The sequence below is a fragment of the Paralichthys olivaceus genome, chromosome 19 (assembly GCF_024713975.1).
Source record: "Paralichthys olivaceus isolate ysfri-2021 chromosome 19, ASM2471397v2, whole genome shotgun sequence".
In the NCBI taxonomy this organism is placed as follows: domain Eukaryota; kingdom Metazoa; phylum Chordata; class Actinopteri; order Pleuronectiformes; family Paralichthyidae; genus Paralichthys; species Paralichthys olivaceus.
In genome coordinates this window covers 6,696,132-6,722,757 of record NC_091111.1, presented here as the reverse complement: position 1 = coordinate 6,722,757, position 26,626 = coordinate 6,696,132, and the positions used below count along the sequence as shown (strand labels likewise).

Below are 26,626 nucleotides of genomic sequence, written 5' to 3'. Positions count from 1 at the left end.
GTTTTTGCCATGCATACCCCAAAGGTTGTGATAGTTGTGCGTGTGCAAAGTGTGTTGTGTGAAATGTGTGATACGTCATGAGTGTTGTGGTGTAAGGAGCGCCAGGATCCGGAGGAGGGACTCCCTGCGCCACAAGCCAGAGAGAGGAGAAGAGATGGAGGCGCTCTTGTCCTGATCATTTGTGTGCATGGGCTGAAAACACACAGGGGGGCAAAGAGTTAGAAAACAGGACTTTGTGTGGTGTTTTTTTTTTTCTTGGAGGAGAATATCAACAGCATGTGCAGTGAGGCTGCAGCTGCTGTTTGCATGAGGATGATCTGTCGTGGAGTCCCTTCTTGGAGAGCTGCTGCTGCTGTGTTTCTTTGGAGATGGGGTGTTTTGAGGTGTTTAGATCGGATGGGAGAGCTCAGGGAGAGCCGCTGATGTGAGGATGCGAGGTAACGTAGAGCTGATGTGTTGTAATTGACGCTGCTAATTGTCATGTAAACAAACGGGGCTCGTCTCAAAGCTCATTTTTACGCATGGGGGCGTGGAGAGAATTAACCATCGCATATATATTTATCCCTCAGCCTGTGTAAAATATAGTTTCCCATGTTGGTTTTGCTATTTATTTAGTTTAATTATTACACTCATATAAAGATAACCACATATGGCCTATTTAATCCGCACAGACCTACATTTTCATGGATTTTCCCTCCTACATCCAAAAAGGCAGACAGATGAACATTGCTTGCAGTGTGTTGATGTACATCTATACGTTTAAGAAATGATCGACAGTGTCTTTCTGCCTGTGTGTTTCTCTCTCTTTCTCTCTCTCTCTCTCTCTCTCTTCCTGCTTGACTCACTCCTCCTCCTCCTCCCATCCCCAGCCGTTCAGCCTGCCTCCTGTCTATTGTGCGTAATTCCCTCTATTAGAAAAAATACTGCAGTGTATTTTTTATTTTTAATTATTAGAACCAATTTTAAGAAAATAATCGAAAGGGAGAGTTTGGAGGCTGCAGCGGTTGCGTGTGAGCTTGTGTGGGGTTATATATTTCGGGCTGGCACAGAAGGGGGCTGGGCAGCCAGGAGGAATCCGTGATATTGTAATAATTAACCTCCAATAATTGTGGCTAATTAATTAAGGTAGTTTAATTAGATATATGATTATTTTCATTTTGCATGTAAAACCGAGCAGGAGCACAATACACACGCAAATGTAGGCCTATTTCTGAATGACACACAAAACTGTCATCATTATGACCATCAGTATATTAATAGTAATCAATTAATTTGAATATTAATTATTAGCAAATTTCACAATTTTCGATTTTTGGTGTTATAAATCTATGTAACAGAAAATACGATTTTAGATGAAATATGTGGATTTTAAAACAGTGTATAGAAATGTGAGGTGATAGTTGTAACGGTGTGTGTAGGACCATGTGCTTTCTGGTGGTGCTGTTGTTGTGGCTTGAGAGGGGGTTGGGGAATGTTGGATTGGATGTGTGTTATCTATTACCCCTTCTGAAGCAAGTAAAATGGAGCAAATTGTTGTTGCACATTACTCTGGTGATGTGTGTGTGTGTTTGTCATGGCTGTGTATGTACCTGAGAGAGGTGTGTGTGCTGATATGTGATTAGAAACACCGATCACGTCTCTGAACCAGCAAGGATGTTGAAAGCAATTAAGGGGTCATTAATTGTATGTGTGTAAGTGTGTGTGTGTTACTGCTCAGATAAAGGATTGGATAAAATGTGTGTGTGTGTGTGTGTGTGTGTGTGTGTGTGTGTGTAAGAGAGGACTAATTGTTTAATTTCAGGCTTATTTGACCCAGTTCAGATATATAAATCAGATATGTCAGAAACAAAGCTGACTTCCACCTGTCTAATTTAAATCATTACATTTTAAATAGTAATATTAGTAACATAATAATACAAATAATAATGATAGTAATAAAATTAATATGTCTGTCTCTCTCATCCTGTGCCACCCCAGTCACTCTGGCCGTGACTTTCTTCAGAAGTCAGCCATGCAGAAGTGTCCCGAGTGTCAGACACACACTCACTCTGTTTTATAACAGTGTTTCTTTCATTCTGCTCCATGCTTATGTTGCGTGCCACGCCCCCCTCCTCTGCTGCTGCTGCTGCACTGCACTGTTGTTAAACCGTGTCCATGTACATTTAAAAGACAAACTAAACACTTGAATTACTGAATGTCAGCTTTTCTTCCAGTCACAGTTTAAATTTTATTTATTTATAATATTTTGTTCTTATTCAGTTTATTTGTATTGAAAAAAGGTTGTGACCTCGCTTCTTTTCCTGTTGCTTCTTTTTAAATGCTGGAAAAAAATGCTATTTAGTATTTAAAAATAAATGTAATCAAGTCTGTAAATGAATCCTTTTGTTTGTAAAGGTCACAGTTACTTGTAAGTCCTAAACTATAGAGGGAGACTATTGATTACTATTGCTCAGCATTCAATGCATGTGTACAAAATGATACCCCCACACACTCTCAGGAGAACATTTGAATGCATCTGCACACTAATCCTGTACACACATCTTTTGCTTTTATATTGATACCAATGCTGCTATTAGGCTATACATATTATGGTTAATTTGCTGACTCTCATACTTAGTCATATTATTTTCTTCATGTTAATTTTGTGTTTTTCAAATTTTCTGAAATTTAAAAAATATTTAGATGGAGGTTGAAAACAAGCCTGCTGGGTTCCCTGCCTCCCTCTGCACTGTATATTATTATTTGTAATTTTTTTAATTCTGTGCTGGATAAAATGTAGTTTACCAATTTTTTTTTGTGCTAGCCAGCATTTTATTTTTAGTTAACACCGAGTGAAATACTGTTTTTTTTCTATTTTCAGATTTAGTGTAATTATGTGGCATCATGTTAATTCTTATTGGGAACTTTTCTATTCCTTGACACTTTCTGTCAGAGTCACTGGTGAGTGACAAAAAATTTATAGAGCTGTAAGAGTTTGGTGGCATGTAGCTTGTACACATTTATTTTAGTTTCCCTTTTTTTAAAACACTGTCTTGCTCACCACTGACTGGGGATTTTGCTCCAAACTATGACACATTTATGTTTGTGCTCAGGTGAAGCTCTACCGACACATCAGTCCAGACCACCTGCTGCAGGTCTGCTCTAGAGTTTGTCCGCTGCTGGAGGGGGAGGTCCCTGCCAGTGTTCCCGGACTCATCAGCCTGCTGGGAGCCGGCAGGCAGAATCTGCTCCGCACCAGCAAGAGTAAGCATCTAAACAGTGCATGTGCACCTGAGAGGCTTTCACAAACACACATGTAAACCCCCCCCCAGTCAGATGTTATCTTACCACATATTTGAATAGACTAACAAAAACTTTCATGTGCGAAGGAAAATCCAAGTGGAGCTTTATACGGAAAAGATCCCACAGGCTATAAGACATATCAGAATCAGTATAATGTGTGTTTTCAATGACCACCTCTCTCCAGGTTGCAAGCATGTTGTGTGGAAGGGCTCAGCACTGGCTGCCCTTCACTGCGGACGACCACCGGAGCCGCCAATTATCTATGGAAGCCCACCTAATATTGGTAAGAAAACCCTTTCATTTAATAATAGAAAAAATAACATTCATCCATTTTCTTTAATCTTTGTTTGCTTTAACTCCTGTTTGTCACTTCTTTACATACTACATTATACTGTATCTTTGCTTGCTAAGGTCTCATCTGACAGCAGCATTTGCCTCCTAAGTGTGTTCAGTGTGTCTTTGCTGATTCTCTTTTACTTCCATTAAACAAAGTTTTTCACTCATTTGACACTGTCCTTTTTTAATGTATCATTGGTGTACTTATCTTCTCTTGGCGTCCAGTGGAGACAAGCTTCGGCCGTCGATTAAACGGATCCTACCGTCTCCGGCAGCTGGTGCCCACTGCTGTGTACCAGCACATGAAGATGCACAAGAGGATCCTGGGACACCTGTCGTCCGTGTACTGCGTCACCTTCGACAGGACAGGAAGACGCATCTTCACGGTAAGGCTGCAGGTTTTTACGCTGGCGTGTGTGCTGGTGTGACGCACCTTACCTCTTACACACCAAAATTAGCAGGTATACACAGGTTTTTAAATGATTGACTCCTTTCTTATTGCCAGTAGAGAAGTTTGGCTTTCTATTTTTCTCTGAGTCATGTTTGACATCACAAATGCCAAACAATGTTGCATATTGCAAAATAATAAGAAAAAAATGTGGTTGCACGTTGTTCCCAAGATGTAAAAAACTATTTCAGTCAGGAGAGACACCATTTTGAGAATGAACACATTTATTGCCATGTATGCACAATAAGAAAAGAAAATGATGTGATATAAATGACACCCCTCGTGATGTCATTAAGTAGCACAGGAAACCTTCTGGGGTCTAGACACTAGTGGTGGGCTCTGGATATGGAGACTGGGGGTGAGTGAGAAAGAGGGGGTTCACAGCAAATAACTCATGACGGTGACAGAGAGAAGAACAGATTTAAAGTTTGACAGCAACGACACGATTGGCTGAAGGAGATCCTGGCAAAATCTGATTTGATTACAGTAGACATCCAACAGTCAGCTGATTAGAAAGAGTGAAAGAGAATTGTGAATGAATGAGACATGGAGAAAGTCTTCCGTCTTCAACGTGCATGGGTTTTTGTGCGCCAACGCACACAAGTTCAATTTGCATCATAATTTTGCGCTTAGACTGTCAAAATAAAGAAGGAGAGGAAGTGTTTACCCAGGTGTTTTGTTTCCATCACTGCCATTTGGAGTTAGAGCCGATAAAAACCTGTGTCTACTGCAGAGTCATTTGACCCGGGAGAGAATGCTGATTGTATCCTTTCCCATCGCAGACAAAAGCCAGATGTTAGTGGGTTTTTTGACCAGTGGAAAAGGGGCTTCTTTGTGTTCTGCCTGTTCAAAAGTGACTTCTCTGACACTGTTGTGCGATGGGCTCTGTGTTTGTTTAGACTCACCTCTTGTGCGTTATGTGTACGCGACTGATTGTTACAAGCTGTCCTTTGCTTACCAAGATGACCAAGCACCTGTAGTCGGTGTTGTAACAGCTCCAGCATCACGTAATTAATGTTTACCTCACACGGGTGGAGACACTTTTACTCAATGACTCACAGCTATAACTGATCTTAGCCTGCAGAAGAGGAAAGTTCGAATAACTTTATGATAATGATCGTGTTTTAAGGAACGGAAAGTGGGGGGAGCTGACCTTTGTCCTCTGGATGCCTCTGGTTTCGCTGTATTTCCTTTTTTCCCGCTCCTGTTTGTGAAACGGAACAAGCATCGTATTAAATATTAAATCAACAAGGAGATAATCTTGATTTAATGTTTCACTCCTTCTGTTTGGGTTCTCCAGTCAGACACTGCCTGCTGCTATACACCATTTTCAGCTTTCACTTCTTAAATCTCTAAAAATGGCTGTCTGCTGAGAGGGAGTGTGGTGGGGGGGGGGTCGATTGACTCTCTGTCTCTCTTTTCTCTTTATCTCTGTTTCTTTTTCCTCTCCCCCTTGCCTTTTTCTGCGCCGCCTTTCCTTTGTTCCTCTCTCTCTCTCTCCCCTCCTCCTCTTCTTCTCTTTGCTATTTCTCATCATAACTGGAGAAAATGTTTCCTCTGAGGCGCTGGCTAAGTGCCAGAATTAAAATTCGTTCTTAGTCTCCCTCACTTTCTCTCCTTCCCTTTTTTTCTCTCCTCTCAGTTCATTTTTTTCTCTCTCCCTTTCTCGCTGTCTCCTTTCATCACAAGATCATTTTTATTTATATATTTTCTTTATTTTTGGATCTCTTCCATCAGGCTTTGCTGCAGTGGCCATGGTTGGTAATTGATTATGTAGTTTAGCTGAAACATTATCTGTGATCATGTGTGATCAATGCATATAGGTTTGCTTAAACAATTGATTGGCAAATAGCCATATTGATTTGAGTAATATAGCTTTAGAAATGGCTTGGAGCTCATTATCACGGCCACAGTGAAAGGACAAATTAGAGCTGTTGTGGATTATTTGTCCTGGTGACAGAAGCTAACACAACTTCACATTCAAAGCAACAAGGAAAGTTGCTGTCATGTCTTTATCTTTTCCATATCATGCACCTTTCATGCCTGGCTCTCATTTGACCACGTCAGTTTTTGCCCATCTTGTCCCATCCTTAGTTTGTCCTTGAATTCTCTGAATTGCTTGTTGTTGTAATCAGTCCACAAAATTACAGTTCTAGTCACGCTTAAAAAAAAGAATGCTGCAGAAAGCATGGCCTGTTTTTCAAAAATTTTGGAGATATAAAAGGGTGCATGTGTTGGCATGGTCTGTGACCAAATAACTGTAATCTAAGCTGATGGTCTTATTAGAGCCAGATCCTTTGATTTGTCAGAAACTATTGATTTTGATAGAAAGTTTTTGCACATTTATGGATTTTTTTTAAAGCTGTAAGGCTCCTTTCTGTTTCTAGTGTTGTAGGGTTGCAGTGGTACTCTGTTTACTTTGGGTAGTCCAAAAAACAACATGGGGGTTGTCTTGGATGACAGATATCCAGTTTGGAAAAAATGTGGATGCAAAGTGGCTGCCAAAGGAGGAAACATGTCAAACTTGTTTGCTACAAAAACCGTCCCTCTGTACACCTTTCACTGACAAAAAAATGTGTGAAGGGTCAAACGTCAATCATAAAATGATAAAAAGGAAATTATTTTCCAGATACTGCCTCCTGGCTACAAACTGGCAGCCTATTGTGTGTGTTTATGCATGTGTGTGAGTGTTAAAAAATTTAATATAATTTTAATCATGATAAAATAACACTCTGGTGACGCTACTTGATAGTTGTTACCTGTTGGTTTGAGAAGTTATTTTAAGATATTAATCAAGACACCGATGGTTCTGTAGAATCACAAACACTTTAACCCCTGGTGAACTGGATCACCACTTCTCTACTCTGAGTCCCTTATGGCTGTTTTCTATTTATGTTTATTTGATCTTGAGCATCTTGGATTTGCTTTTCATGACTTATTACTAAATATAAATATTCTACTGAGATGACTTCTCCTCTAAAATGTCCTTATTGCTAGAAGCCCACAACAGCTTTTGTCGAAAATGAGACATCTTGTGAGTTTCTCCGCCAATACACAATAGTCTTTCTCTACAGTTTGAGATGACTCTTATCTTCTTCAGTGTAGCTCTGCACTGGTCTGTCTGTCTCTCAGCAGTGTGAAAAATATCTTTTTGGGGTTTCAGGGTAGCGAGTCAAACGGTTGGCTTTTTCTGATGTGTGTGTGTGTCTGTGTGTGTCTGTGTGTGTCTGTGTGTGTCTGCGTGTGTCTGTGTGTGTGAGATTAAATTGATGAGACATTTAGTGTGCAGTAACTCCTCATTGTGAAAAACTAAATGAAGGTCAGAGGTTGATGAAACATTTACGTGGTTGGAAGACTTTGATTCCCAGATAAACCAAACTTATGTAATTTGTATCCTGTATTCAAGCCAATAGGGAGAATTTGAATATAAAACAGTCTAAGTATGTGGTGTTATTTTAAATAGTTAATGTATTTAATTTAATTTTCCATCACAGATGAGCTGAGTGACTCATTTTGTATTGAAATATGACTTTGTGTCTTAAGTTTGGATCCTTGTAAATTCATGCATGGAATAAAACACAATATACTCACACTATGGTAGTGATTTGCCTGCTAATTACCTCTGCTATGGAGGTTATGTTTTCATTAGTGTTGTATAAACTACTGGATCAATTACCAGGAAACAGAAACATATTTGATTACTTTCTTTAACATTGCGAGATTGCAAGAGGTTTTTCAGGGGAATAATTCCTGGATCTTGATGAAAGAAATCAGGCACATTTGGGGGACTGGCAAATGCATTGTTAACCTGCCTGTTGGAATGGGCTGTTTGCCTGGCCTGTGGTGATGCTGGTTACATCTTTCTCTCTAAAACTTTAAAAGTCCCCTGCAGTAATTGAGCTGTGGCAGGTAAAGACTGGCTGCAGGACCCTGAAGCTGCGCCACTGCCACTGCACAAAGAGCTGTTAACTTGTATATTTGAAGTTCGGTGAAGCTCAAATGCAGAACACAGTTCCTGTTGTCATGAGCGACACCAGCACTTTCTTTGATGATTCCCAGTTACTGCTGTTACAAAGCACTGGTGTTTATTAATAGTGAACGCTTCATGTGTACAAATCGCACCACATTTGACAATGCACTTCCTTGGTCTTATGTCAAGATAAGATGAATGGTTCTTGAAATGTGCGTCGCACAGAGAGACAGAGATAGATTTCTGGAATTATTAGATTGATAGAAGATATAGGAGTGTATGAAATTTGGTGGAACTTGACAGAATTTAAGGAGGACCAGGGCCTTAGTGGAGGTATGTGCTCTACTGAGTGCCATTCTAGTGTTACTTATTAGATAATGTAGTGAAGGTGTTTACATGACAGTGTAACTCCCTTTACTGGTATTAATCAAATCAGTCTAATGGTTTGATTATCTGGTGCCCCCATATGTCTGTTGTTCTTTCTTGTGGCACCGCAGATACACACTATTTATCTATATTTATTTATTTGTAAATCTATTTGTGTATCTGAAAAGTCTTATTCTCTGTTGTGTTTGTGTTCAGATTCCTAATCTGCAGCCTTGAGCTGCAGCTTGCTCCGATTTCAAAAGTCTTTTTGAACTTAACATGCTTTCATCCGTCTTACAAGAAGTGTGTTTCAGAAGCAGACAAGCCACATCTCAAACTATTAAAAATACTAATAAATATCATTAATAATCTTTCCCAGGGCTCAGACGACTGCCTTGTGAAGATCTGGGGAACAGACAATGGACGCTTGCTGTCGACGCTGCGGGGCCACGCCGCCGAGATCTCCGACATGGCTGTGAGCTACGAGAACACCATGATCGCCGCAGGTTCCTGTGACAAGACCATCAGAGTGTGGTGCTTACAGACCTGTGCCCCTTTGGCTGTCCTGGAGGGGCATGCAGCATCTATCACCTCACTACAGGTATGACTATTGACAGAGGATGTGGTTTTACACGCGTGCTTATCTGTGTGTGTGTTTCCTTTGTACAAAAAGATCTGAAAGCTCTTGATGCCATTCTTAAATGCCTGCACTCATGCTCTCATGTCAGCATTTTGCATGTTGGTTAATATTATGCTGCCAAATGATCTTTGTAGAATAGAGAGCCACTTTTTTAGATTATGAGCATATGAAACTTTACTGCAGTCCACGGTCACTTTTGCATATTACGTAGATGAAGAGCATAACTCCAACATATGGACGATTGATGGAATGACTGGCTGATATCCAGTATCATTTCTCGGAGCAGACTACTGTGCCATATATGAACATAATGGTGTTAAAAGATTGTGTATGTCGTTAATGGATAAGGCTGGTGTTGTTTATTGTCAAAATTCCTTTTAAAACAAAACCGGTCATTGGTTTAATGTATTAATCAGCATTCGTCTTTTGAAGATTAAGCCACTCCTGAGATACATGGGGAATGTAGTTGTTAGTTTATATCCTTGTTCAGGTTCATTATTGCAAACCTCCACCCACCAAGCTCCGCACCAGACCCGACACATTACCCCTATTTATCTCCAAGTCAAATCTGAACCTGTCTGGACCTGTTAACCTGTTGACCCGACCGGTCCCCCTTGATTAAACACATATGTTCGCAGCACCTACAAGTGTTAATGGGGTTCCTCACCGACAACGTGCTTAGCTTGTGGCTATCAAAAGCATTTTACAAGCTGCAAAGCCACTGAAAACGTATTCACCACTGGCTATATTTGTCTTTATGGCATCCACGTTGATGGACTAGTTTGCTGTCTGGAGTGACAGAGTTGAGCAGAGGTGGTCAGAGGTGTCATAGGCTTTGAAAAAATAAAAACAAATCCTTGTGGCTGACGAGGCTTCATATAAGCCGATTTAGATGTTAAAAATACTGCATCATTTTAATTTCTAATTTCTCCAGGAAAAAACATACTTAAGTCCTCACCTGCTGCCTCACATGTTCATTTCCTTTTTTATCTGAGCCTGTACCTGTTAATTTATATAAAATTATGTTATACCTGTAACACAACCTTTTAACAGGGACCATTAGGATTGGTTGTTAGTTTTGGTCTTTTTATGGGACTTGTCAAAACATAGTCAGCCTTGTCCTGTGAATTTATGCTGTTTAATCACTCACAGTTTAAAATGGCCTCTCTATGTCCTCTCTCTCTCTATCTCCGTCTTTCTACATCCTTAAAAATGCTTTTTAAGCCCATGTGGGTTAGTTGTCCTTTTTTTGCTGTAGTGTTTGGAACATCATTAGAGTGTCGACAATGATGGGCTGTAACCTCTCATTGGTTGTGTTTGCAGTTTTCTCCTCTCTGTTGTGGCTCCAAGCGTTACCTGTCCTCCACCGGAGCTGACGGAACCATCTGTTTCTGGCAGTGGGATGCACGCACGCTCAAGTTTTGGTGAGAAACACAAACGTAGATTCACAAAGTCTCACCTGTACAAATGCTATTCACACCTTTCGAAATTACATATTTGTTATGCATGTTTGTGACTTGGTGAAAAACGTTATTATCCTGTGTATTCAGTACATTATTTAGTGTTGTATTGATTTAAAGTGTGCATGGACTTTGGATGTTGTTTTTACACTTTGCTACTTTCACTTTCTACTTTCTGTTTATGTTGGATTTGACTCTGACGTCTTGCCACAACATCCAGTGTGTAAATTTACTTAATATGACAAGTAATAACAGTGGCTACGTCTACATGGACACTGATATTCCAATGTTACACTGATTAAAACAAAAGCCTGAATAAGACACTGCAATGTAAACAACATTTTCTGATTACTCTGTTTCTGTTCTACATGTGCATGTGCAGCCAGAGACCCAGTAAATTCACGGAGCGTTCCAGGCCTGGTGTCCAGATGATCTGCTCCTCCTTCAGTGCAGGTGAACACAACACACTCTGATTTTCACCACACATGCCTCCACACAACAGCAGCACAGGGGGAAGCAGAAGTTAAACAAAAGTGGACAATTAGACCAGTTTAACTGAAGAGCCATACTCGAGTGTTGTGTGCTGCTTGTCAGTAAATGTGGAATAAGTGTCCTTCCCAGTTGGTGAGGGTGTATTTATGTCTTGAGATGTTATCGACCTTGAACATCTGATAAATGGCTACCAGCTCTGCAGAGTTTGCCCTTGAAAATACAAGACAAATTGCTGCTACTCATCCTTGAGGTATATAATAACTATTGTGTATTCTTTTATGAATCTTAAATCCATTAAATATAATAAAATGCTGGAATGTTTGGTCTCTTTGATGCCACTGAGCCACAGGCATTAAACAGAAACGAAGCTAAGAATTGTAAATTAATGCATGTGTGCAATAGCCTAACAAAACTTCTGTGTGTGTATCCAGGTGGGATGTTCCTCGCCACAGGAAGCACGGATCACATCATCAGGGTGTACTACTTTGGTTCAGGCCAGCCAGAGAAGATCTCTGAACTGGAGTCGCACACAGTGAGTCAATGGAAAAACTTTGTTTTTATGAAATTGTATGTCAAAGTAAGATGCTTAAAAATACATAGTGATGACTTATTAATCAACAAGTTTAATTTAAAACGTATGTTTAAAGCTTTGTTGTGTCAATTTGTTATCAACCGGTTTTTGTTTTTAAAATTGTGGTGTACAAAATGATAAAAACATGATTTTGTTATTGATTCATCAGTCATCAGGTTTCTCTTTTTTAGTCACCACATTTGTATTAATTTATGTCTTTTACATTTATTATGAAGGAGGTTACAGAAATCCATTATATAGATATACAAACAAATAATACAAAAAGATGAAACAAAATGATCTGAACAAAATTATATACATATATTTGTATATGTACACAAAATACATGCTATATTATAATGTAATTGTGCAAATTAATTCTAATGAAAAAACAGACAAACCCAAGATCTACTTACTTACTTTCAAAAAGCTTGTAAAAAGACATTTATTTGTAATTCACAATCAAAGTGAAATTTCTTGTTTTGACTTTTTTCTTGTTTTTTTTCTCACCTAGGACAAAGTTGACAGCATCCAGTTTTCACACTGCAGTGACAGGTAAGTTTACACAGGATGTGCGTTTGCGTGAGCCTCATAGTTGTAGCGGTAATTTGTTTTTATGGAACCTCAGGGTGTAATAATGTAACTTGACTGATCAGCAGAAATACCACTGTTACTTACTAACCGCTACATGCTCCAATACATGTTCTCTCCCTCACAGTTACACACAAATACGCTTGAATATATCAGGCACTCACTGGGTGTAAATCTGTGTGCCTGTGTGGAGTTTGCAGAAAAACAAGCTCAGCTTTAATTCCCGTGGGCTGCTGTAATCTCAGCAGTGAGGGAGGTAGTGTCTATGCAGAGGGGAGCAGTGGAGGGGAGGGAGCGTACAATTAGTGTACACTGATGTGTGCAGATGAAAGCAGCCATTGTACAGCAGAAAGCTAAAATAGAACTAAGTGTTATTTTTACAGTTTATTTGCTGCATGATTATGTTTTCACAAATCTGTGTGTGTGTGTGTTGTAGGTTTGTGAGCGGCAGCAGGGATGGTACAGCACGAATCTGGCAGCTGCAGCCTCAGGGCTGGAGAAGCATTCTGCTGGACATGCAGACCAAATTACCCGGGTACGTGTGAGTGTGTGTGTGTGTCAGAGTGTGGCTCTTCCACCAGTGCTGTTTTGCTTGGAGCACAGAGCTGTGGGCTGGGATGGTCCTGCGGGTTACAATGTCAGGCGAAGTTTTTACAGAAATCAATCAAAGACTCCCAGACCCATTGTATTCCAGGAATCCCCGTTGAACGCATTGCTTGGAAGTAAAAACATTCATTTAGCAATAGTTACATGAGATTTAAATCCATTTGTGCCACCAGCCAAACGTTTTTCTTTCAATTACATGTGAATTAATTTATTCAGAATTGGGTGAGATTATAATTTAATAATTTACAGAGCATAAATATACGAGTTATAAAAAACAGTATATTCACACCTGTGGCACGTAGTGTGAAAGTGATTGATTACCTGATAGCTTCCAGACAGACTATAGATTTACTGCAGGCATCACTGACTGAAAAAATGGAAAAGACACCAACATGCTATGTAAATCTTGTAGTGCGAGAATGAACTCAATGAACATCCAACAATGATAATAAATGCAGATAACCTGGTTATCTAAAAAACAGGGATTTTAGTCTTCAGGCACACAAATACCTGTCTCATCTAGGAAGACAGAAAGTACAGAAAATCTAAGCACAAGAAAATATTATCTTTTTGAAATAGAAATATTTTGAATATTACCTTGGACTATGAGGGCCACTTAAAGTGGAAACAAATTCTAAGATATCAACAATAAAGTCATTATATAATGAGAATGAAATTTTAATTTTAGGATACATGCCATTTTAGAGGCAATTTCAGAAAATCAGCCATCATCTGGGTTCAAATGAGGAATTTGAAGCATCCTGTTAATTTGTACTTGAGCAAAGGTTTCAAAAACAAAATAGGAAATCTTCTGGCTCATCAGCATCACATTATCATAAGTATCAGGACTTTGAAAAGAATTGCCTTCTTTTGTGGAGGAGGAAAGGTCGTCCAATGTGAGGCTTTTGTTAGTTACATCTGCTTCATGCTTTCTCAAGAACTTATGAGATTGGTTCAAGATTTTGGATCCAGATGAAGTGGAACTCTGGTGAGCACAGGTTTTTCTTGCCGCTTATTTCTTACAAATGTCTTTATTCTCATAGCAGGTGAGAAGAGAAGGTTAAGGTGTGAGATTTGCTTGTTCCAAATGAATTATGTAAAAAAGGAATGAACAGGTGAATCCCTGATGTCAGTTTTTTGTCAGACAATATGTCTTTGATTTGCTCTCTTGTTTAATTTCTGTGTGAAACGTAAACACAACTGATCTCAACTTGGAAAAAAACCTGTCATCAACATCCACCCCTCAGGAAGTACAACCCTCCTCCACTGGAAGACAAGGTGACCAAGCTGAAGGTTACCATGGTAGCGTGGGATCGCCATGACAGCACGGTGATCACAGCAGCCAACAATCTGACGCTGAAGGTGTGGAACTCCACCACGGGAAACCTGGTCCATGTCCTCATGGTATGCAGCAACTAAACACATTCAGACAAACAGAGACACACAAGTAACAGGACAAAAGTAAACACAAGCATGAATTTAGGATTAACTCAGGTTTATGAGGTTTTTGATTAAATCAAGGGTTATGTGTCAATCTTCTTCTAACAGTTCACTAACGCTTTCCTTGTGTTGCTGCTTGAATTAACTTTGACTAGTGTGAGTGATGATTAACTTTTAGGTCTCTCAGCAGTAGTGTCATCACTGATTTTTGCACATGTTAATGTTTTGCAAGCGCTGCCCTCCAACCACCCATGTCACAGTGTTTTTTGATTATCGCTGATCTTTTACAAATACACTGTGGATTTTTAAACTGATTTCTTACCTTGAAAATCTAAATGCATTACCCTAAATATATTTTCTACTTTTATTTGTCAAGTTAATAATAATACATTATCTTATTATGGGATGGTAATGCAGGGTTAGCAGGGACTGTTGGAAACTCTACACAGTGCTGCTTTTAAAGGCATGCGACCTGTGATTGTAGTGGACATTGGTCAAATATCATATGGATTCTGTTCTTTCTAACATTACAACGCTTGTGTTTTAGTAGCTGACTGAATTATTGGATGTCAAAATGCACTTAAACAGAGAGAGTAAAGCAAGTGACACAAATTATGCTCAATGTTGCCCAAGTGTAAATCAACCTTTAATAAAAACACTATTGATTTCTCTTGAATCATCTTTATTTCTTACAATTGTCTTTATCCAGACGTTCATGTTGTTTATTGACAGGGTCACGAGGATGAAGTGTTCGTTCTGGAGCCACACCCTTTTGATCCAAGAATCCTGTTCTCAGCGGGGCATGATGGGAACTGTATTGTGTGGGACCTGGCCAGAGGCGCCAAGATCCGATCCTACTTCAACATGGTAAGATTCTCACTGTCACTGTCGTTCTCACTTCTCCTTGGCTGTTCACACTGAAGGTAAAATGTTCTTTTTACACCAAAGTTACAGCAAATAAACACAATGTTGCCTGTGAAGAACCAAATCTAAGTTGCACGTCATTCTCATAGATGGGAAAAACAACAACAATGAATATTTATGCTTTGTGCGTTGTGGCATCATGTTAGAAAAGGTTGGATATTACTGTGTCTAACCAGGTTTTATGTTTCCATCACGGATGAGAAGATCTGGATCCGTACAATATCCATGATTTTCTAAAGTCATTTAACCTGGGAATGAATTTTAATTGCACCTTTTCCTGCTAAAGATGGTTAGAGGGTTTTCTCTTCAGGTCCCGATCCAATTTTCCTCCTCTTTTGTGTGACATGTTATCATGTTTTGTTATGCAGAGAATTAGCAAAAAGACACTCAGGTTATCCTTGTTTGATGTTTTGTTCTCTGGACTGCGAAGATATGTGGTTTTAATCAAAAATATTCCTTTTATATTTGCTTCTTTCCCACCACACATTCTTTTCGGTTTGTTTCCCAGCGTTACTCTTTGTCTCACATTCCTTCCTTCTCACCCCCCCGCCCCTCTGTGCTTTCTCTTTCTCTCTCTGCCGTCTCACTTTCTCACCTTCGTTATGGCATTTATTCCGTCATTTAATTCATTATGTGTGAGTGAAATCATTGCACCGCACTCATATATGCCGCTATGCATATTCATCTTGTGTGTTAATTATCAAAGCCACCACTGCATTTCCTGCATGGGTCACTATGGTAACCAAGGACAGCATTAATCACAGTCTCAAAACAAGTGAGTCACTCAGAGCTGGTCAGTCGCCCAAATCCTGGTGACGATTTCAGTTTGAAAGTTAAGGAAATAGTGTTGCATTTTGGGAACTAACCGTGTTTACTTTAGATAAGAAGAAATATAGCACTCTTGAGGGTCAACAGATCATACATTCTAAGGTTCAGATCAGATCATGGTTTTTAGCTTGGATCATTTGTTTGATCGACAAAGAAAGGGAGACAAATATAACATTATTTTCTGTTTACTTAAGAACTTGAAGAACAATTACAACAAGTGACCGTTGCAACTTTCAGATGTTCAATGTTAATATAAAGTTTTAAACTAGTATAATTGATATTTACTGGTGAAATTGATGTGCATGTGAACATTAGTGAATAAAAAATAGCCTTTGTTTGTTGGGTTTCCGTGCTAGTCCCACCACAGACAAATTAGGGTGATGTTGCTTCAAAAGTGTGGCCATGCTGGATGTATTTCCATTGTCATATGTCTTTCTCGTGGCCACATACCCCAACGGTTTTGTCCGCCACCCTATTTCTGTGATACATCCCACCTCCTCCCATCAGCCCTCTCTTCAAAGCCATGCCTCGGAAAAAACTCACTCGCGCACACTGTCTGACAGCTTTATTTATTGATGGCTATTGGGAAGTGAAAAGGGTTATGGTATTTGGTAAAAGTATTTCAGGAACGTAGCAATCCCACATTTAAATGATGGGAGCGGGGCTTGTCCAATTCTTCCTCTGTTCACATTAGTTCCGAACAGTGAGAGGTAGATCCGTACGGATCAACCTTAAAAAGTGAGGCTTGGATGCAGGAAGAGACAGTTTACTTGAATCCACCAGCACTTTTCAGCTGCAAAAATGAGAAAATCTTTGTTTTTTTATGGCTTTAGTGAGCTGTAGACTTCAAGACTTTATTTGTGCACACCAAATACTGTACATACAGCAGTCACAGGCAATGAAATTCTTGGGTCACAGGCTCCCTCTAACCATGCTCAAAATATTTAGACAGAAAACCACGCAAGAATAGAAAAAAAGAAACAATAGAAAAACTAGAATATATCAAATAAAACTAAATTAATAAAATACTGTTAGTGGTAGTGCAGTAAGCTCTGGTAGGTTGTATATTACACTGACAGATGTGAGAGTGGTCTTTTCTAACACCCAACAAGTAAGTGCCTTTTCAAAAATGCAGAACTATTTTTCTCTTTATTGGAGCATAGCCTGTCCACTGCATCGTGTATTTAACACACCTTCTGGAATAAGGAAGTCTGTTTATGCAAGCATACACTGCTTATTCTTTTAAACACTGTTGTATCTGTGCTGCCGCAGTAACCCTTCAGCTGCGGTAGAAGGGGATTGAGAGTTCAGTCTTTCAGGTTTGGCACATGCAGAGTCTTTTTCATGAATAAGGGACAAAGATGTTTTCATCTTGTGTTTGAATGGAGCTGTTGAGTATAAGTGAAGGAAAACCCCCAGTTACACTAAAATCATCAGGCAGTTCATGGTCTGAACTGTTAGTTTCAGTTTCTATAGCTGTTTTTTTGTGTGCTTGTTACTTCTCTTTCTGCACAAGACATGCTGACTATTTCATGATCGTTTGCTAGAAATGTGAAATACTACTGACCTGAAATGGAATTAACACAAAAAAATACCTGAAAGTTATTTGAAATCTTGTAGAGCCACACTTGTATGTGACATTCATGTGGCTCATTGAAAGGTGCATGTAATAGTGTGTATCAGACATTTGGATTTTAAACAACTACTACAGATGCCAGGTAGTGTAATACTGTGATTTACAATGAGCCCTATATCTTCTTATCCTCTTCCCTCTTTCTCTCTGTGGATAGATTGAGGGCCAAGGACACGGGGCACTGTTTGACTGTAAATGTAGTCCAGATGGACAGCATTTCGCAGCCACAGACTCCCATGGACACCTGCTCATCTTCGGCTTTGGCTCCAGCAGCAAGTACGACAAGGTAAGGCGACAGGATCACATACATAAAGATGTATCTATACCTGATATTGAACAAAAACTTAAGCACTCAAGGATGCCCTCAGATCAGACATGGACAGATTGTCAATGACTTGATTAGCTGTAAAATGTGCCACCTAAATGTACCTTTTATTCTCCACCTCTGCTTCAGATTGCGGACCAGATGTTCTTCCACACCGACTATCGGCCGCTGATCCGGGATGCCAACAATTACGTCCTGGATGAGCAAACACAGCAGGCGCCACACTTAATGCCCCCTCCCTTCCTGGTGGATGTAGATGGAAACCCCCACCCCCCTAGATACCAGCGGCTGGTGCCAGGCAGGGAGGGCTGCAGGGACGAGCAGCTGATCCCACAGATGGGTGTCACTTCCTCAGGTACGGAGGCAGAAATCAGACCCTCAGCAGTATCGTGGCTTCATGTTCGGGGGTCATGAAGTGGGATTTGGCATTTGCTTTCTTGTACGTGTTCAGATCAGATGTTTACATAGGAGGCTTATCAGAGCCTGTCTATCAGCTCGTCAAAGTCCCCGATCAGACCTGATATTAACGGATGGATGGATAGATATATAGATAGAGTGAATCAATTAGCTATTAAATTATTGGTGGGTCAGATGATTTCAGATAAATAGGCAGTCCTTTACATGTGTCCTAGGATGCATTTGTGTTCCCACAGCTAACAATATGGCCATGTGAGTCCCAGACCAACAGGTAATGTGGTTTGGTCAGATCTCAGGATGCACGTTTGGGTGCGTTCACACCTGTACTTAGTGCTGCCCACTTGTGGAACGATCACTTAGGACAAATGAGGTGGAATACCAGACCTGAACGAGGTCAGAGACACTTGTCAAGCTGAGCATACTGCTTACTTGTTGCTCAGAATGTTATCCGTTCTTAATGAGACACTAGAATCAACAATTGAAACCAGAATTAATGTTAATTGAAATATTGGCAGGGATATAAACAACAAGAAGAAGGACTTAATGAAATGCAGTTATATTAAAGGAAAGAGGTGACAATGGTGATGGAAAAACAGGAATCTTCACAGGCTCTCTGAAGTTTTTGCCTTTCAGTAACCTTGTGCTGCTGTCAGCTAATAAAAATCTCTTTTGATATTGAAGGGACTCTTTAGGATTTGGGGAAAACTCTATTGGCCTTTTCCTCTGTAAAGTGGATGGTAGCATACTGTGAAGTGCAAAGTGTAGTAGAAAGATCGGAGGCAGTGGCAATCTCTCTGACTGTAATACCTGTTAGATTTATCTGATTCTACCAGATTCCTCTCTCTCTCTGTTTCTCTTTCACCTTTTAACTCTCTTTCTTTTCCTCCATTCCTGTCTGTCAGGCCTGAACCAGGTGGTGAGCGAGCAGGCGGTGGATGGTCCCAGTCCTCTGGACACGATGATTCAGAGGCTGCAGCAGGAACAAGACCAAAGACTGGGAACAAATGATGCCCCTGCTCCGGCTGCTGTGAACAGCATGGCCAGTAGAGGTGGGAGCTATGGTCATGATGGGAAGGTCATGTTGTTTGTAGTGTGGGCAGGGTTTTAATGCGACGCACGTGTAATACAAATTTTCCCGTCTTTGGAATAGCAAAGAAATAGTTTAAGGCAATTAATTGTCTTAGTTGAGTTAAAAATGTTGTAGCTGTATACACACAGGTTAATATCAAGCAAGTACTGTGTACATCCAGATATGATGAATTTGTGCAATTAACACATAAAAATTACACAACATAAAACATTTATAATATCTGCTTATTTATCATAGTCATACTTAATTGCTTTCCAACCCTTTGTTTGTAATTAGTGTGTCGTCAAATAGTTTGGTAAATGGTTTTTCATATGAAATATGCAAAAGCCAATTTTGCAAAACAAGCATTTTGATTTACATAGGAAACCTGAAAAGTTCAGTAAGACACATTTGAACAGAGTTGGTGAACACAGAGAACTGAGTGTTTGGGATTTGCTCCAATGTTGGCTAATCCACAAACATACTGTTCATTAAAGTCACCCATGTGTCTGTGGCTCTGTTCATCCATTCTCACGCACTCAAAGCATAATGTACAGTAAATGCATTTAGCTGACTTAATCTAAAAGAAAGAGACTGTCTTCTTTATCTTTATAGACTCTGCTTTGTTTAGAATCATTATTTTTCTCATCTTTCTTTGTGTCTCTCTCTCAGTCTCTTTTAATGCTGAAAGAGCGAAACCATTACTGACCAGTCAATCAACAGAAGAGTGATCAATAAGTATTTGATTTAATGGTTAATGGTTTTTGGGAATTTCACATCTTAAAGTCCAAACCAAGGTTCATGTCTTGGTTACATCATTACATTTGATCCAGTTAGTTTTGCTTTTACATTGTAATGAATTAAGTGTTTTCCCGCTGCAAACAAACCAAGACATAGTTCTATCTTACCTGGTCTGAGACCACCTTTTATGGTATGTTGGTCTGGACTGTGGTTCTAGGCACCTTTCGCAACTGTTATTGTGGTTCAGACAAAACTAAAAAAGTCAGACGCTCCAGACCAAGCCAGGTATGACTGAAAGTGCCCTTTGTCTTTGTCCAGCAAACGACAAAATAGTTCCTGGTTCCACCCTCTCAAATGCGAAGATTTAACAGTGGCGGCTCCTGACAAATTTCTCAGGGGGCTATGGCTAAGGTTACCTGTTTAATGGGTAACTACATGAATCTGTGTCTTTATTTGGGTTGTATAAATGCAATGCTTTTCTCTGTTTTACATGATTGTAAACTGAATATCTAAGGGTTACTATTTTGCTTTCAACTGTTGTTCTGACAAAACAATCTGAAGACGTAAACTTGAGCTTTATCTGACATTTTGTAAACAAATGATTCATCGAAAATGAAAAATCATTTGTTTCAGGCCAAGGCGACTCCCAATGAAATGTTGAGCTACAACATTACATTTTCCTTTCAGATGATTTGAGTTCTCTATTACTATTTATTACAATGAAGTGCTATCAAATGCTGCACCTACTCGAAACATCATCCCAAAACTAATCCTTTCTAACAATGGAAACATGGCAGAAAAATAGGCCTCTCCTTTTAATGCTTTCCTCTTTCTTTGACATTACTTTTCCACAGGATCGGTGGGTTCGCCAATAGAGGTCCACTCCCCACCCAATGTGGGTCTACGTCGCAGCGGCCAAATCGAGGGTGTACGCCAGATGCACAGCAATGCTCCGCGCAGCCAGATGGCCACAGAGGGAGACCTGGTGGCCTGGAGCCGCAGGGTGCTGGTACCTGAGCTGGAAGACGCCTCTGTCGGGTAAAACGCACACAGATGCATACAATACTCATAAAGTCAGACTATGGAGGGTTGAACACCTCATGAGTTCCCTGGTGGTGGTAGCTTTAATGTCCATCAAGCCCTTGTGCACGTGTGTGTGATTATGCAGGAGGCAGGTGACCTGGCGTGAGGCTAAAGGGGAGGAGGAAATCAATATTTATCAGTCAGAGAGGAGGAGACGCACCATCCACTCTCTCCCCAAGGAGAGCAGGGTAAGTGAAATACCACATTCTCACACACACAGGCACACAGATGTTATTGTTTTACAACAATTAAGGGAAATGATTTCTTATTAAAATAATTATATATAACATTGTATTGATGGCTCTCCGTTGTGCAGGTTCATCCCACATCAGAGTGTGTCGTTGAAGAGGGGCGGAAGAGTCAGGGTAACCATGGTTATCACACTCGTGCTGCCATGGAAGAGACGAGTCGACAGAGCGCTGAGGGTGCAGACGACGATGACAGCACCTCAGAGGTAGATACACTGCTGCGACAGCCTTGATTTGGATCTGTCTCAAAATCTGACTGTGTGTTTACTACAAAACTGGTCATTTTTTATGTGTCAAGTGTTTTATTAGATATTAAAGTTAAATAATTGTGTGTTTTTTCAGGGAGAGGTTGAGGTACGTCAAATCAACGGCCATTCCTCAGAGGAGGAGAAGGAGGAAGAGCAAAAAGAGCCCTGGCCAGATGACCACAGTAGTTCAAGGTAAGACACATACAGTATATCACACATATTTATCATCTATCTCCTACATACATGGATGTTCCATGACCAAATGATAAAAACACAAGCATATACATCTGGTTGTTTTATCTTTGTCCTATTTGCAGCGACTACTCCAGTGATTACTCGGACTGGACGGCAGACGCAGGCATCAACCTTGAACCGCCCAAGAAGAGCGTTAAAGTAAAAAAGAAGAGCAGTGGCTCTGAGGAGGATGGAGAAAAGAAGAGGGATGGGAAGAAGGACAGGAAGAAGGACAAACCAGACAAAGACGGCGCGTTACCAAAGAAGAAGAAGCCAAAGGAAAAGAGGAAGGTTCGAATACAATTTTATTTTCCTCCTTGTGGCAACAGAAAGAATAAGTGTGTGATACAGCAATGAGCCCTCAGCTTTCAGCCATCACAAGTAACTGTTTTAACTAAAACCTATTTTAAAGATATTTGTCGACCACGATCGAATCGTTCAGTGTTACTCTACTAGGTTACTCTACTATATACCATATATACTATATGCTATACATATACATACAAAATACTAACTACAATGTATTGCAACACTATATTAACTACAACAGTTTATGGTATTTGTAGTTTCTTCACTCGTACACAGTCGTGTTCTATTATTATTAATGTATTATTTAATTATGTATTGAATAATACATCTAATTTTTTAATGATCTGTTACTGAGTATTTATCACATGACCCATATGTGTGTCTTTCAGAGGACTGAGTTCCAGGAGCAGGGCCTGACTCTGGAGGAGTGGCTTCCTTCTGCTTGGATCACAGACACAGTCCCCCGGAGATGTCCTTACATACCCCAGATGGGAGACGAGGTACCCTGTCTCTGTTACAATGTCCTCGACTCATGTTTGCTCACACCAAAGACACAGGCTGATGTTTTACATAACAACAAGATTAAAAGTGTACAGCACAGACAGTGCCCCCATGAGGCTATAATGGTAATGACATGTTGGGGGCCTGAGATTGCCATGCCCAGGAGCTAAAACATCTCAAATATGTTGCCATTTGCTTTAAATTATAAGTAGAGATTCATACTCTACAGTCAAGAAATGTACCAATAAGATAAAGGTGTAATGTTTTGGGGTACAAACCCAAACTATAATCATGAAAGTGTAATAGCTTAAAAAAAAAATATATACAAAGTGCTAGATGTAAGTGCAACTTGGCTTCGACCATCTTCTTAGCCAAGATGAAGTCGGAAGAGAGACACGAATTTCGTAAATGCTGCCGGGTCAAACGTGTCAACAGGAACATTTCTGAAACTTTCAGTGGATGCAGGATGTGACATATAACCCACATGTTTTTGTTTACAGCACAGTGACATTAGTGTGGACCCTTTTAGCCAAAAATGCAAAAATCTGTCTGACGTCTATTTTTTATGTTTTGCATCTGTCACGTGTAAAAACATCATGGACAGTCCAACTCAGGCGCTGTTAGTTTTGGACATTTTTTTGCTATATTCTCACATGGGCTCACTCAAACCTTTTACCAGGGACTTGGCAGGAAAAGTTCCTGGAAAGTGTCTGGAGCAAATGACTCTGACATTTGTGTTCTCACATACAGCCCCTCTGGAGAAATTCAGGAAAACGTCTGCCATAATTGCGTGTCTGAAAGCAACTTATGTGTGTGCGCAGGTATACTACTTCAGACAGGGACATGAAGCCTATGTGGAGATGGCCAAACAGAAGAAGATTTACAGCATCAATCCTAAAAAGCAGCCGTGGCACAAGATGGAGCTTCGGGTAAGGAGCAGTTTGACAGAGACGGATATAAGGGTCTCTGAAGAGAGACGTCGCTCTTACATCTTATGTATCTGTAGATTTATAGTGTCTCTTTCCTCGTCTACCTAAAACCACCAAGGAGGAGCTTATAATAAACATCACAGTGCAAAAATCAATCCAGGCTTCAAACAGAGAGGTACTATACTTGGACAGTTCAGATAATAACAATGTCACTCATTAAGAAGATCACAGAGAAAAAACTTTCTGATAGATGTGCAGCAAATATTTGATGTTGGATCCTGTTTTTTGATCTGATGTGACATTCTGGTTCTGTAGTATTTTCAGTGACATTTCATTTGTAGGGGTGCTGAATTTCCAAGGTAATGGATAGAAAGACCATTGGTACTATGTAGCTGCAACCTTACCTTAATCATAACCATCACAACTGCTCAAATCCAATTCTTAACCCACTGTGTGAGGCCTAATCAAAGACTGTATATAAAGATGGCCGACGTGTCTCCACCTCCTCCGACCATCCAGATATGAAGCAAAAATATCCTGGATACAAACTCTGCCTTCTTGCGCATTTGAGTCTTTGCACTAGTGGTTTAGGGATGAAGGTGCAGTAGCGAGGTCTCATCGATACTAGTGGTAGACCAGTCATAAGTCAGTCTTAGTTTCACCCCGTTTTTATAGCATTTAAAACATTATAATTATATACTTTACCAGAAATATAACCACCTTTGTTAAGCTTTATCTTCAACGATACAGACCATCTTTGGGAAACATTTATTTGACATACACTTTGACTTTTCAGTTTGGCTAATGTCCCATCTACTAACATGGAGGCGACTGGACTCATACTGCAACCGGCCACCAGGTGGCAACCGAGATGCTTTATCTTTACTTTTGTGGAGCTTTTATGTTGTCCATCTTTATATACAGTCAATGTGATTAATAGAAAAAAGGTCCTCACACAGATCCAAACTTTTACCAGTATTTCTTCTTTATCACAGACACTCGTCTAGTTTCACTCTCACGTGGACTTAAATCCCCTTTTCAGTCCTAAAAATGTCTTAACACTAAAAGAGAAATGGACAGTTTCATCCCTGAATGTGAAACTGTCTCTGAAACACCATCAAACACTTTTCTTAAAAGCAACAACTTATCGGATTGTTTTATACGTGTTGTATTTTTCATTTCTTTTCCACAAGGAAGGAGAAATAGCAATTTCAGTGCAGATGGCAGACCTTAATGCATCGCAGGCACAGTGTGCAGTCTTTGTGATTGTGTTGCCTGTAGTGTGTGAAATGCAGCATCCTCTTCTATATCCTCTTTTTGGTGGTTTTTACAACACGGCATGGCAGAGTCAAATCCCCTGTCTCCAGTATCACTATTCTAGGCTGGGAAAACTTGGCAAAATGTAGCATTGCTAACATTCTCTCTGAACCAACAGAAACGTCACTGAAAAGACAATCTATCGATAATAATGATAACTACAGAATTGTTATTATTCACACTCGAATATCTTGGGTTTGGCATCACAGCCTGCCGACAGTGATGAGATATGATATGCACTGTTGATGTTTGTCTTCGACTGATGGTTGTCATCTCTTTCCTCGGTTGTTTTCCACGGTGGCGGAGTAGCCAGACATGCAAACAGACAAACGCAAATCACTCTCCAATCATAGTAGTAGGATAGTAATACTAATTTTCAATAGCATCACCAAAGTTATAAAGTACTTTACGATAAAACAGATGATGCATGTAGTTAAAATCAAAAACATAAAGTGTTACCAATTGAGAAAAAACAGGCAGTAAAATCTTAAAATCAATTCTAAAACTCACAGGTAACCAGTGAAATGGATCAAGGATTGGTGTCATGTGGTCACTTCTGTTAGTGTTTGTTAAAAGCCCGGCAGCAAAGGTTTTGTAAAAGCTGTAATCTTTGTATGTTTCTCTTGCTGATACCGGAGTAAAGGGCACTGCAGTTATCGAACCTGTATCGGATAAAATAGAAAGTGAGAAGTAGTGCATAGAACTATGGTAACCCTAACAGCTTCCAGCAGGTTATATAATACATCTTTCTTCAGAAGAAACTGCTTGTATTCATTTGCTCTATTTGTTCTTTTACTTGTGGTGTTCAGGAGCAGGAGTTGATGAAGATAGTTGGACTTAAGTACGAGGTAGGCTTGCCCACATTGTGCTGTCTGAAACTTTCCTTCCTGGACCCTGACACCGGCAAACTCACCGGAGGATCGTTCTCCATGAAGTAAGCATTCCGCTTTGTCTCCACACAAGAGCTTCAGCAGCACAGTTGTTTAATGACACTGCATATCAAACATGTGAAACATCTCAACTTTCAACATGAAGTGTTAACACTTGTTAGACGGTACATATGCTGTTTTACTGTGTGCCATATCCTGTACTAATATTAACTTTTTAATTCACACATTCACACACATTGTCTCAGCATTTTCAAAAGTTCAAGTCTAAACTCTTAAATGTTCTGTTGAGTTTAAATATGACAGGATTTCCTAAATTGATTATCATGTTGGCTACAGCCCAAACTGACACATATATTGATTTGGAAAAATAGTGCCTGATACCGATATCCTGATACCGATATATCAGCTGATGTATATTTATTAAGAAAGAATTCTGCAATGATTTCTAAGATGTCATTATCAAAACCATATAACAAAGAAATATAATGATAATAAATTAATAGAATAAAACAATGTTTGAGAATGTTAAACTCTCTTTAACTTCTAACTTGAACAGCACTGTTAATACGGATGTTTTCATTGCTTTCTTGTAGTAAGTTGTGAACATTTCTCTTTAGATACCATGACATGCCTGATGTAATCGACTTCCTGGTGTTGCGACAGCAGTATGACAATGCCAGAAATAGACAGTGGAGTATAGGTAAGCAGCATTATTTGAAGCACAAAGA

The 26,626-nt window shown here is 39.8% G+C and overlaps 1 protein-coding gene across 1 annotated transcript in view; it reads left to right on the top strand.

Moving 5' to 3' along the window:
• Positions 1-26,626, top strand: part of phip (pleckstrin homology domain interacting protein) — a 39,267-nt gene that overhangs the window by 951 nt on the left and 11,690 nt on the right. Inside the window, exons 5-27 of the mRNA XM_069514680.1 lie at positions 3,093-3,243; positions 3,467-3,565; positions 3,844-4,004; positions 8,782-9,003; positions 10,366-10,466; positions 10,885-10,955; positions 11,426-11,526; positions 12,080-12,120; positions 12,593-12,691; positions 14,010-14,166; positions 14,935-15,069; positions 17,745-17,873; positions 18,042-18,267; positions 19,232-19,378; positions 20,994-21,177; positions 21,308-21,410; positions 21,539-21,676; positions 21,813-21,910; positions 22,036-22,243; positions 22,651-22,761; positions 23,584-23,691; positions 25,818-25,942; positions 26,516-26,598. Coding sequence (XP_069370781.1) covers positions 3,093-3,243; positions 3,467-3,565; positions 3,844-4,004; positions 8,782-9,003; positions 10,366-10,466; positions 10,885-10,955; positions 11,426-11,526; positions 12,080-12,120; positions 12,593-12,691; positions 14,010-14,166; positions 14,935-15,069; positions 17,745-17,873; positions 18,042-18,267; positions 19,232-19,378; positions 20,994-21,177; positions 21,308-21,410; positions 21,539-21,676; positions 21,813-21,910; positions 22,036-22,243; positions 22,651-22,761; positions 23,584-23,691; positions 25,818-25,942; positions 26,516-26,598 — 2,998 coding nt within the window. The remainder of the gene's footprint in view (positions 1-3,092; positions 3,244-3,466; positions 3,566-3,843; positions 4,005-8,781; positions 9,004-10,365; positions 10,467-10,884; positions 10,956-11,425; positions 11,527-12,079; positions 12,121-12,592; positions 12,692-14,009; positions 14,167-14,934; positions 15,070-17,744; positions 17,874-18,041; positions 18,268-19,231; positions 19,379-20,993; positions 21,178-21,307; positions 21,411-21,538; positions 21,677-21,812; positions 21,911-22,035; positions 22,244-22,650; positions 22,762-23,583; positions 23,692-25,817; positions 25,943-26,515; positions 26,599-26,626) is intronic.